This window comes from Benincasa hispida, chromosome 5 (genome assembly GCF_027475165.1).
Source record: "Benincasa hispida cultivar pf3 chromosome 5, pf3_genome.v1.1, whole genome shotgun sequence".
In the NCBI taxonomy this organism is placed as follows: domain Eukaryota; kingdom Viridiplantae; phylum Streptophyta; class Magnoliopsida; order Cucurbitales; family Cucurbitaceae; genus Benincasa; species Benincasa hispida.
In genome coordinates, this window is record NC_143482.1 from 3,973,265 (window position 1) to 3,986,804 (window position 13,540).

Genomic DNA, 13,540 nt, shown 5'->3' on the forward strand with positions numbered 1-13,540 from the left:
ACATAAAATGAAACTGAAATTCTGTATCAAAATGATATTTTAAATTGAGTTTTAATTTAGAAAAACTTATCCAGCTTATTTTGCATTCCAGTCCTCGGAGAATATGATTTTTGGAAATCTACCCACTTTATTTATGTAATTCCAAATATTTTCCAATTGTCTTCGTTCTACTTTCCAACTTTTACATTCCATGAGAAACTAGAAAGTTGGGTCAAAAGAAGGAAAATAATAATTGTATTAAAAGGCCCACAATCATTTAAGATTCTTCTATAATTGTTTATCCAATCAAAAAATAAATTAGATTGTTTTTTTCTATTTTAATAGGGTGTATGAGTAAATGTAAAGCAATCCATGATAATTTAATAGGATTCTTTTCCAATTCTATATCCTCAATTTTTTTTTTTTAAAAAACAATATTATTAGAGATATAAGAATCGTAATTAGATTTAGTTATTTTCAAATAACAGTGCATGATAAATCTTTTAACATTGATTTTTATTTATTTTTTATTCTTTTAATTAGGTGCATATTTGAAAATGATTTGGAAATGTTTAAAATCATTTTCGTCATTTTTAAAATCAATCTGAAAACTACTTTTAATCATTCAAAACCAATTCGAGTGATTAGAGGCGTGTTTCAAAGTAATTTTAAACATGACAAAAGTGATTTTAACAATTTCAAAATCACTCCCAAACATGCAGTAAAATCAAAATATTAAATATTTCTATCGATATATTTCACATTTTCATGGATTTGACATTGACATGAGGGATGAATCGATATTTTCCTTACATCATAAAAAAGTTCAAAAAAACATAAAGAATAAACAACTAAATATCACTAACATAAATATAAATAATAGACATGTTAACTTGTATAAAAATCATTAAATGCTTATTTGTTAATTTTTTTATAACTTTTTTAGAGACATCCATCAACATCAACATTTTATTGACGATTTAGTAAAAACTAAGGCTAATGTTTTCGTCCACGTCGACATTTTGAACTTTGACTAGAACTAATAAACCATTAGAATATAAAATGAAGATGGAAGGATGAAACAAATGTCCTGAAAAAGTGTTCAGCTTCCATTAGTTCTGCCGTGTTGCAATAGATCTGTCTTTTGAGGGAACTTAACCATACAGAATCAGAGAGAAACTTTTCCATTTATTGATTTTCTGTTGTTGTACAATATGAGGGAAGGTATAAAATAGATTTTGAAGCAGAAGATACAAGGAAAATAATGTGTTTAAAAAAAATTAAAAATGCTTGAGCAGAAGCTGTTTTTATCTAAAGGGTTCAACAGGAGCAGACTCTTCAAGAAAAGTTGCAGCCTCAAAACATTCAACAGCTTCTACCAATGAGGACTTGGTTCCTTCAGATTTGTAGAATAGCCCGAGATTGTACCATGCCTCATGGTTTGTCTGGTCGAGCCGTAAAGCATCCATCAAAAAGCTGCGAATGACGGGATGCGATTGGTGGCCGAGATGTCTGATAACCACAGCGGACGAGACCAAGCTCGGGACATGAATGGGATCAATGTCTAGAGCAGCCATAAAAGCTTTTAGAGCTTCTTTATACAAGCCTTTTGCTTCATAAAGCATACCTGTTATCAATTAAAAAGAATTCCAAACACCACCTTCAGATGACTGAACTTAAAACTTTGATGAAAAGTATTTTGCAGTGATCTTCAAATCACAAGATATTATCTTCAAATTCATCATATGTCCCTGACCGTATTGCGCATAATCGATGGCATCTATTACACAATAGGAAGTTAAACGAACTAGAACAGTTTGCAGGCTAAACATAAAAACTATCCATTCAAAAGAAAAGAGAAGCTAACTATGAAGTAACAAACATACTCTATAAAGCACGAACACTTCATTCTAGGAGGATTGTCCGTGTTGGACACGGACATGCTCCAGACACGTCTGACGCGCAAATTTTTGTGTCATATTTTTATTTATTTTAATTTCAGACACATGGAAACACATTTGGGACACTGGAGGACACATTTGGGAAATCTTGATAAACTAAGATAATAATAATTATTAAAAAAAAAAAAACACTTAGGAAAGCTCATTTTTTAACCAAAGATTAAAAAAAAAAAAAACCAAAACAAAACATGAAGTTAGAAACCTGAACGTTTCACCTTCTACAATCGTTAATTAACTTGACCTTTTATGCTCTTTTTTAGTGGAGTGAATTAGTACTTTATCTTAAATTTATATATATCCTAAAAAAATAGTAAAAGAGTGTATCCCAATGTGTCTGTGTCCTAGGATTTTTAAATTTGCATGTCGCCGTGACGTGTCGTGTCCCTACTTCTTAGAAGATACTCTATCTGATATTAAGAATTACCTGCAATATGATATCTAGATGCTGAATGAAAAGAGATGGCCTTCGACTTTGAAAGGCATGCCTCCGCGTCGTGCCATTGTGAGAGCCTCATGTAGATTAGAGCTAGATCATGCCACACTTCCGATTGCAATCTTCTAGTATAGTTTCTACTGCTCTGTCAAAATGATGTGTGCCAACAGTGATTAAACAACAGCAATGTTGAATGATACATTCAAGACAAGCTTAAGTAGTTTATTTACACAATGTTGAAATAACTACATATGAAAACCATTTTCAAAATATAAGAAATGAACTGATGGAAAGACCAAATACAGATAAAACAAACCTCGTGTAGCTTCTTATCTCCCAAATTGAAACTTTTACTCTGAACTTGAAAAACAGCCAGTAACTGACTATAAGTCTCAATAGCACCTTTAAACTCATCCTGTGCAATTAGAAGCTTTGCTTTTGTTCGAAGCAACTCGGCTTGTTCCCATTTCCCTGTCTGATCCAGAGCTGCATTTAGAATACTTTCGCTATCTGTAAATCGTTTTTGGGCAGAGAGAATCCTAGCCAGTAGTAACCAAGTTTTAACATTAGATCCACCTTCCAATTTGAGACACTTCTTAGCATAATAAAGTGCTGAATCTAACTTCCTCTCCTTGGCATATTCAAGACTCGAATGATAGAGAACATTAGGGTCAGTCATTCTAGTCTTCTTCCGTGCGGCTTCCAAGGCCTCAATCGCCTCAGATTGTCTGGTGGACTTCTCGGAATCCACAGTGGCGGATTTAGAATATACAGACAGTGAGACACCCAACAAACAATTGGCAACACCTTCTAATTGATCACATCTATGATCCAAGTTTTGAAGAGCTCTATGAGCAAAACTCGTTCCCTCTTCAGCAAGGTCGCAGTTCTCTCCACAAATCTTCGATGCCATCAATAAAGCGGGAAGCGAATTAGGATCCTCGTTTCTACCCAATACTTTCCTCAACAGATTCAAAGCAGTCAAGTTTTCACCCGCTCCATAGTAGCAAAGAGCTAGAGCATGATACCGTTCTTGTCGATGTAAAATCCCAGGAGGCAATTCCTCTATTTGACCTGCTAAAGCCCTTGTATCCCCTGATATTGTTAGAGCAAAGGAGAGATGATCCAAGATTGATGGATCCCAATCAATCCTCTTAAGAACAACTTTTCTAAGTAGTATCATAAATAAGAGTATAGCTTCTTCAATATTGTTTTTTGGTACAAATGAGCTGTCCATTTGGGACCGGAGATTTGGAGGGCAAGCTTCACATCCACTGTACAGAAGAAAAATGGCAAACTCTTTCTGAATTCGAGCAGTGGTTCCCGCATCAAGGTTCCACTGATGAAGAAGTGCTCGTCGGTATGAAAGGATTGCTTCTTGAGAAGCATCAGCTAGCTTCCATAACTCCGGTAGCAACTCCACGCCCTTTGTAACTGTCTCCTGCAATTTACAATCAGCACCAAAGTTTTCAGGCAAGCCTTCGGGAAATGAAGATTCAAGTATGTCCAGAATAACTTTGCAAGATTGAGCAGCTTCTGCAAGAATAATGGAAAAATGTAGATCAGCTACACATAAATGTTTTTACTCTTAGAAACCACTCAAGCACCGTCTTTTCCCTTTTTACCGGACAATCCAGAAACACGAAAATCACAGTGAATCCTCATATTCCAACCAAAACTCAACACCAGAGTTGTAAGGCATTTCATGAAAAAAATAAAATCACATTGAAGAGTTTGACAAAAGAAAGAGAATCCCAAATCTCAAATAATAAACAGTACCTCCGAACCTCCCAAGGCCTTGCAATGATTTTGCTTTGAGAAGGATGGCTTCCAAGAGTAAACTGACAGCATGCATAGACATTGGCGGGACAGTAAAATTTTGTGATCGTCTCCGTGGATGGTCTCCTCTTCTAGCTATGGAGATCATTATCTTACTAGTTACAGCAGTGATGTCTATTCCTTCAAATACATGAAGAGCAGCTTCAATATTCCCTTTTTGATATTCATATCTTCCCAGCAATGCTCTTGCTTCCTTCAAACAACAGGCATAAATTAATTACAACCTTTTTCCCTCCAAAATAAACAAAGCTAGATGTACTTAAAAACATCAGTATTAGGATTCCTCAAACATAATAATCACCTTGATCCAAATCACCCCTATTTTCCCAACTCTGTTTTGTTTCAATGACAGCAATTTTTTTGTGATACATATCAGACAAAGAGACAAAATAAAGTACCTTGGCAGAAGAAAAACTAGTGGGTATGAGTTGTTTCAATTCAATTTATTTTCATGATTTTCATATAAACTACTAAAAAGTTCTCTCGCTAAACTTCATTCTTGTAAAAACAAGCCCTTCAAATTGATACTCATTGACAACTGACCGAAAACTCATACAAGCAGAGAGGTCAATTTGCATTCAATATTATATAAAAAAAAAGATATCTTGATCATTAAGCATCAGAAAGAAAGCTTGCTTATGTTTTTTGTTTTCACTCTACTATCTTGCTTCTTCTGGATTGTGACATGAGAGGAAAGAAAAGAACTTGTTCCTTCTTTGCTCCATAGAATCGTCCAGAAATAAGTTCGTAAATAAAACAGTAAACCAAGAAAGATGACTTGCAATCAAGAAAGCTCAAGGATTCTTACCTCATAATTTAAACAACCACTCTCACGAAGCGAAGACTCGGCTTCTTCTATATTACCAATTTCTGGTTTCTTGATGATCTCGCCAGTTCGTGAAGAGCGTCCGCTTGCTGAATTCTCGAAAACCGAAGGCGATTCTGCTGCAGGAATCATATCATCTCCAGCTGTTCTCTCTCCAGAACATAAACACTTCATTATCTTCCTAATATTCTCCCCTTTTCCAGCCCTCCTCCCCCTTTTAATCTTAACGTCACTCTTCATATTGTTTGACAGCAGCCAAAAATCTTCAACCACAAAAAACCACCCACCATCAAATATAAATCAAAAGCTTCATAAATTTCTCTAACTTCTATTTCATCTATTAGTCCCATTTAATGAAGCTACAGAACAAAAAATATCTCATCAATGTCCAAATTAAGAGGATTTGAATTCAGGATGAATACAGATAGCAAAATCATTTCAATCAACAAAGAAATCATGACCTAAATTTTCAAAACCCTAAACATGGCGTTCTTAAACTCCATCAAGTATTCTAAAACCCCACTTTAAAAATCAACTCAGCCTCCATCAAGCAAAACCCATCAACGAAAAACCAAGATAAACAAAGAATTGATGGTGGGAAATTGAAAATTGGAAAAAAACCAGAACCCAGTACAAGATAGAGAGAGAATTGAAGCAAAAATAAGCAGAGAAGCAAAGGGTAAAGAGTAAGAACAAGCACCTTTTAATTTCCCAAAAGTAAAAGAAGAGTGAGGGAAGAAAAAATCCAGAAACAGCAATACCCATGACTTGAATTCTGTTCAACAATCAATCAAAACCTCTTTTGAATCGTTTTGAAAATAAAAACAACAAACCCAAAAAAGCAGATGAAAGCTTGAACAATCCTTTTACTTTAATGGTTTGGGTTTCTTTATTTCTGCTTTTACTAGACAACTCTGAGATTTGCTTTCGGATGAAAACAAGGAACCAAAGAAAAAGAGAAAAGAAGGGGAAAAAATTGAAAATTGAGGAAACAGAATCCTAGAGAAGACGATCTTTGGCCTTTTGGGGGTTTAGAACAGAATTTAGAATTTGAGCGATTTTTTTTATTTTTTATTAAAAGCAAAAAAAGAAGGAAAAAAAAAAAAGAAATTTGGGACCCACCCTCTAACTTACCACGTTGTCTGAGGTTTATCTTTTGCCACGTGGCAGCATCTCATGGGTTTATGCGTTACGCGCCGGCGGTAAACCGTTTATCAACTGTACTGTCAGAGACAGTTCTTTTTTTCCTTTTCCTTTTCCTTTTTATTATTTAGTTAAAAATTAAAGGGAAAAAAAAGTGTGAAATTAAAATTATTAGTTTATTTGGATCAATTTATATCTAAAAGTTTAAAATTTTTATTCAAATCTTAACTCTAAATTTAATTGAGTGTTGCAATTTTAATTTTAAACTTTAAAAAATTATAACGATTTGAACCACTCATTCTGAGTAACATTAAAAAAAAATCTTTCATACCTATAATGAATTATAGGTCATATTTTTACTTTTTGTTAGAAAAAAATAACCTTAGATTTTTTTTAAAAAAACAAAAAATTAATGAATTTAGGAAATGTTATTCACGGGTTAATTTGTATATTGGTCAATTTTATTTTTGTGCAAAACTTTAGTATTGAAATTGATGAGTTTATAGAGAATTTTACACTGATTTTTTTAGTAGGTGAATTTGCATAAACGGTATCAAATAATAAAATTGCAACACTTATGTAAGTTTAGGGTCAAAATTGATGAAATTGAAAGTTTAGGATTCAAATTGATACATTTGTATCAAGTTCAGGCTAAAGAATTGATATATATATATTCCAAAGTTAAAAAATAATTTAGTTTAAGTAACTTTCAAATTTATTCAACCATAGTTTTTATACTTTCAAGATTAAATTATATTTATATATGTAACACCCTTGAACTTTGCCATCTATTTTTTTTTTAAAAAAAAACTCATATACTTTCAAAAGTTGCAATATTACCCCTATCAAACAAATAAAAGTTTTTAAAAAATCTTGGTAAATTATTTAAAATTTTGGATGAAAATTAAATATGAAATGATGTAGCTTGACCTATAACAAAAAATTGGATCATCACATCATTTTAGATCATCGTCACACTATTTTAAATTTCAATTTTTGTTTGAAATTCTAAAAAAAATTCTTACTTCATGGGTAGTTTAGAAATGTATGTGAAAATTGAGGAGTAACATTGCAACCTTTGAAAGTATAATGGTACTTTTTATTTATTATATCTAGTCTACTTTCACGTGTATAATTTTAGTTTTGATACTTTCAATAAATCTCAAATTTAGTCTATCAAGTTAATTTCCATCAAATCAAAATTGATTAAATTATGACAATAATTTTAATTCAAAGATAAACGTGTGAATATGTTTTCAAAATTTATAATGAAAATAATAATAATAGATAATAATTTTTTTAAAAGTCCTTTAAGGATAATTAAATTTAATAATTATTAAAAATTTGAGGATTAAAATTATATTGTTAACCAAAAAAGAAGAAGAATAAGGATGGAGTGAATTATGGGAGGAATAAAGTAAATTCTAAAAAAATTGATCAATCCAATGAGGGAAATTGTTTTTGTTCCAAAAGAAGATAAATTATTGCTCGTTTTATTGTGATTTTTTTTTTTCTCTTTTTGGTATAATTCAATTTGTTGTTAATGCCCATTCAAAACTGATAAGTTTTTTTGGTAAGAAAATAAAAAACAAAAAAAGTAGTATTTTTTTTTAACCGATTAGACATTAAGTTCTCAAGGTTCTGACGTTGAGATAACGAACACGGTTTTATATCAACGAAAAATAGAGAAAATTGTGACATATAAATAAAGATAGTTTTAATCAAGGTTAATTCTATTCTCAATATTTTTAAATATTAAATATTTTTATTTTTAACAATCTTAAATTTAGTTCTCTAATATATTTTTTACCAAAATTGGTTAAATTATAATAATAATTTTGAATATAATTTCAAGATTTATACTAAAATTATTAATAGCCAACAGACAATTTTTGGGGGAAAATAAACAATTTAAAGATTTCTAAATTTCAACCTTTGATAATGCATAAACAAAAGTTGATATGAAAGCATGATGGACCATTTTTTTTTTTTAAATAAAGACCAAAATTATATTTAAGACTTTATTATTATTTTTATTGTTTAGAAAAGACTTTATTATTATTTTTTACTTTAGAACAGCTGTACAAGATTGTACTAAAAACCAACTGTACAAGACCGTTTCTTCTCTTAATAAATTTTCAGGAGACCGTTTATTTTTACTTATTTATTTTAGCCATATCTATCATGTGTAGGAATAGCAAAATTCGTCTCAAGGTCGGACCTTCCAAAGTTAAGACGGAAAATCCCCGATTTGACCTGGTACATGAGTCAAACTGGAAATTTAAATTGGATCCCTAGTCAGGGATGGAGAGAGGATCCCCACTCCCATCCTGGTTTTTTTTAATGATTAGTATAAACTATTAAAACTCGGCTACCGTTGGAAAGTTTTTCTACTTTTATATATAAATATATATATATATATATATATAAACTACTTAAAAACTGTTCCATTTTTTTAATTTTAATTTTGTAATATAATAAATTTAATTTTTTATTAATTTATAATGAGAACATTAAATTATTTTTTAAGTGGTTAATTTAAATAAGTAACAATAATATTAATTTCTTACGTAAAATTTATAATTTTAATGTAAATACTAAGTTTAATTAATTTTAAATAATAACATAATAAAATAAGAAGCGGAGATTTTTTCCACGGGGATTCCTCGACCCCCTAAAACGGGAAATGAGGCGAAGACGGAGATTAAAAATCCCCAGGGGAGACCGGGATGGGGAGTGCAATCCCGTCCCGCCTCGGCCCCGTTGCCATCCCTAGTCTTGTGTAAATTTAGTTTGTGAACCTTTAAAATTACAAATTAAATAGGAAAATTTTCAAATATAGAAAAATAAAAGAAACTATTTACACAATATAACAAAATTTTAATTTTCTTTAATAGATGTTGATAGAAGTGTGTAATGGAAATTAATAGAAGTCTATTAGTATCGATCAATATTTTTTTTACTATTTCTGTAAATATGTTGACTTTTTTTTTTTCTATCCGTAAAAAAAATTCAATTAAATACTTGAAATTTTCATTTAACTAAAAAAAAAATCACAAATCTACTCAATTTTAAATAAAAAAGTTTGGGCTGCATTAGATTAATTAAAATTCAAGTTTTCATCTAATAGGTATTTATTTATTTATTTATAATTTTCTAGAGACATGTTAGACATAAAATTGAAAATTTAGAAGTTAATTAGACAGTTTTTTAAATTTAGAGACTAAATAAACACAAACTTATAGTTTTCTAGACTAATTCAAGTTTTCATCTAATAGGTATTTATTTATTTATTTATAATTTTCTAGAGACATGTTAGACATAAAATTGAAAATTTAGAAGTTAATTAGACAGTTTTTTAAATTTAGAGACTAAATAAACACAAACTTCAAAATTATAAAACTAAAACATATTATTTAATCAAAATTATAGCATCATAAGGAAAAAGAAGAAGCTGATCTCAGTAAAACAGTAAACTTTAACGATAAAATATGCATTTATATAAAGTAACAAATGTATAATATAGAAAATAGTAACGGGTAAACGTACGTGACAGACCAACTCAAGTATGAATCAACAATTAAGACGTATTATTTTTTATGGTCTATAATGTTCAAATTCTTGCATCTCACATTTGTAGTAAAAACATCTACGTAAATTTTATGATCATTCTCATACTATGATGATAAATATTAACTCATAGAATCTCCTCCAAAATACCAATTAATTTTTTTAAAAAATAAATAAATTATTTTTAAAATTAAAAAAATTGTAAGGTGGATGATTAAGCATTTACTAATATTAATTTATTTACAACTATTATTAGCACAAGAAGTTTTTTTTTTTTTTTTTTTATTCCATATATTCTTTTGATAAATAAACAAAACGTTTAGTTTTTATTATATGAAACATTGATATATTTGATTTAAAATTAATTACTTTTATCGATTTAGAATAAAGTCTTTTTTAGGTCACCGCTGGAAAGTCTTGCTTTATAAAAATGGAATAACCCTTCAACAACCAATCAATAATACCTTTGTATTTTTGTTTACATATTATAAATTTCTTTTTGGGGACAATTTTCTTGTCAATGTTTGTATATTAAAATTATCATTTTATATGTCGTGAAACTTTATTAAATGTGCTGAATAATAGGTAAATGGGTCCCATCCGATATTATACTTTAATTATTCCATATATTCGCATTATTCTAATTATTACCAAGTATCAGAGATTAATTGCCTAATAAAAAAAGTATCAAAGGTTAATCATGAATGTACTTAAAAAAGTGTTAATAATGAATTATACTTAAAAAAAAATCAATTTATATACGTTGAGAATTATATCGATTAAACTCTAAACTTAAAATTATATCAATTTAAACTTTGGACTTTGGAATTTGTATTAATTTAAACCCAAACTAATAATTGTATCTATTTAAACTTTAAACTTTTATAAATGTATCAATTTAAACCATGAACTTTCGTAAGTGTATCAATTTAAATCATGAACTTTCATGAGTGTATCCAAATAAAACATAATGTAGGATTTAAGTTAATACAATTATGAAAGTTCAGAATTTAAATTGATATACTTATAAAAATTCACGGTTTAAATTGGTACAATTATTAACTTAAGATTTAAGTTGATACAACACTTAAAGTTTTAAAGTTTAGAGTATAGATTGATATTTATTATAAAAAAAGTCAAGCATGAAATAAGAACTCATTTTCTTTTTCTATTACAATCTGTATTAAATAAATGTTAGTAATGAAATATGATCACTAGAATTATTATTTAATGTTTTCCCACACAATCATTGAGACCCGTTTGATAATCACTAGGTTCTGTTTGGTAATTTGGGTCCCGTTTGATAACTATTTGGTTTTTTATCGTTGTTTTTTAAAATTAAGTTTATTTCATCAATATTTCTTAAAGGATTTACATATTTGTTAAGTACAATGGTTGAATTCTAAGCAAAATTAAAAAAATAACGACTTTTCGAAAGTTACTTTATTTAGTTCTCAAAATTTGGCTTTGGTTTTTTAAACTATTGATGAAAATAAATAACAAAAGAAGAAATTTGGAAGTGAAAGTAGTGTCCATGAGCTTAATTTTAAAAAACAAAATGATTACGAAACAGGTCCTTGGTTTTTTGTTTTTATTTTTTGAAAATTAAAACTATTGCATTCGCACTTCTTACAATGATTTACATTTTTCTTAAGTACCATGGTTGAATTATTAACCAAATTAAAAAAAACAAACACAACTTTTTGAAAGCTACATTTTTTAGTTATCAAAATTGGGCTTGATTTTTTTAAACTATTAATGAAAAGTAGATAACAAAGAATAATTTTGGAGATGAAAGTAATGTTTATAGATTTAATTTTAAAAAACAAAAAATTTAAAAGAAAATGATTATCAAATGAGGCTTAAGTGTACTATTTTGTTTGTTTTTTTTTTTTTTTTGTCCATTCTAATAGATAACTCACATTAATTATCATTTAAAAAATGTCTTCATTTTGAAATGATTAAACTTTATTGTTAAATTCTATTATATCTATATTTATATATGCTTTTTCATGAATTAATGTTTTTTCAAAAACCTAATGAATTTTAACATTAATTTTAGAATATTGATAAAATTTAAAAAATGTTCTTATAAATAATTTATTTTTTAGAATTAAAACATATCAAGCAGCTCAAGAGACAAGAGCCTATCTATCTTCACTAGTAAGCAAAACCATCAAGGAAAAGAATATTTCCAAATTTGAGATCTAAATTATTAGGATGCTTAATTTTCAATCAAACACTATTTACACATTCAACTAATGTATTGAAAGTATCGAATATTCTGGTCGAGAAATGACTTGAGAAAACATAGGCAATCGACTTTTATACAAGGGCAATGGAGGACAGGGAGGGAGAAAAAAGACTAAAAAAATTGTAATTTGACCTTTATGATTTTGGAGAAAATCAGAATTTAGTCTTTATAATTTGACAAAACATTCATAAATAATCCCTACAATAAAGATTATACATGAAGATTTATCAAACCAAATGGATGGTTCATGAAATTTATCCAATCATAAAGACTAAATTATAACTTTTAAAATTATAGGAACTAAATTTATAATTTATTTTTTAAAAAAACTTATGAATGATCTTCGTCTCATTCTACTTTCTCTACGAATGCAAGTACAAAAAGAAAACGTAAAAAAAAAAAAGTAAAAAAAGAAAAAAAAAGTATTCATTTGCCTTTCCCCCCATTTTTTCTTGTTCACATAAATTTCTTTGAATTTTGTTGCACAAATTTCAAAATTAAGTTACCAAAAAATGAAGAAACATAGGTGAAGTATATTCCCACAACAATTGCTAAATTCATGGATCCCAAAATCTAATCAAACTATTGAAACTTTGAAGTGAAATGTAACTTTTCACATTATTCAATTACTATCATTTTAAAATTTGTATTTATCCTTCATCTTTTAATAACTATTCATATTTGACCCCTTTTTTTTAAATAAAATTAAACTAGAAATAGAAGGATTTGTTTAGGATAAATTTAGTTTTTTTTTCCATTATCAAATTTTAATATATTTTATAAAATTTTTTCAAATAACATATTTTTTTTACAACTTAGATTAACAATGAAATTATCATAAAATCAAATTATACATAAATTTTTAATCATTTTCAACTATAGATAAGGCAAGAAAATTTAAAAAGTTGGTGGTCCATCCAACCAATAATCAACATATATATATATATAAATTGGTACTAAAAGGTGATAGGCTCACACTTTATATTATATCCCATGGGTGATACTTACTATGTTTTCATCCATATATTAATAACATTTTATTGTCCTTCATAATGTAGTTAACACTTACCAATAAGTGCTACTTGCAAAAATGACAAAATAAGTTAGGATAGTTAGGTCGGTATCCCATACTTTTTATATTTGCAAAAATGACAAATTTTCAAGTCCAACCACAAATTTATAATAATCTATTTGTTTGTACTAGTGATACACTTGACTAACATATTGTTGATATAATTTATAATGATACACATGTTTATACTATTGATACACTTGATCGATATATTACTGATATAATTTATAATGATATACACATTTATTCGACTAATGCACTTGATTAATATATTGTTGATCTACTTTATAAATATACACTCATTTATATTACTGATACACTTGACTTAAATATTGTTGATACACTCATTTATACTTGTGATACACTTAACTAAAATACTGTTAATATATTTTATAATAATACACTCAGTTATATTGCTAATACACTTGACTGAAATATTGTTGACATACTTTTATAATAATGC

General features: G+C 28.4%; 1 protein-coding gene across 3 annotated transcripts; it reads right to left on the bottom strand.

Annotated features, from left to right (window-relative positions):
* Positions 1-1,140: 1,140 nt before the first annotated feature.
* NPGR2 (no pollen germination related 2) lies at positions 1,141-6,090 on the bottom strand. 3 transcript variants are annotated; one of them, XM_039031933.2, is made up of 6 exons: positions 5,739-6,090; positions 5,021-5,301; positions 4,153-4,405; positions 2,690-3,909; positions 2,365-2,518; positions 1,141-1,606 (listed from the first exon to the last, which is right to left on the bottom strand). In XM_039031933.2, the coding sequence occupies exons 2-6, from the start codon at positions 5,276-5,278 to the stop codon at positions 1,287-1,289; spliced, it is 2,205 nt and encodes a 734-aa protein (XP_038887861.1). In that variant the 5' UTR covers positions 5,279-5,301; positions 5,739-6,090; the 3' UTR covers positions 1,141-1,286. The 3 variants fall into 3 exon arrangements, with proteins under 3 accessions (XP_038887861.1, XP_038887862.1, XP_090170328.1); XM_039031934.1 differs by having other exon boundaries at positions 5,021-5,397; positions 5,739-6,083; XM_090314202.1 differs by having other exon boundaries at positions 5,021-6,042.
* Between the last annotated feature and the right edge of the window lie 7,450 nt (positions 6,091-13,540).

Bases quoted from the DNA above. Each gene is read 5' to 3' on its own strand.
- NPGR2 (XM_039031933.2), bottom strand. From the start codon at position 5,278: ATGAAGAGTGACGTTAAGATTAAAAGGGGGAGGAGGGCTGGAAAAGGG. The intron at 4,406-5,020 runs GTAAGAATCCTT...TGTTGTTTGAAG, and splicing joins GTGGTTGTTTAAATTATGAG to GAAGCAAGAGCATTGCTGGG. The intron at 3,910-4,152 runs GTACTGTTTATT...TTATTCTTGCAG, and splicing joins AGGCCTTGGGAGGTTCGGAG to AAGCTGCTCAATCTTGCAAA.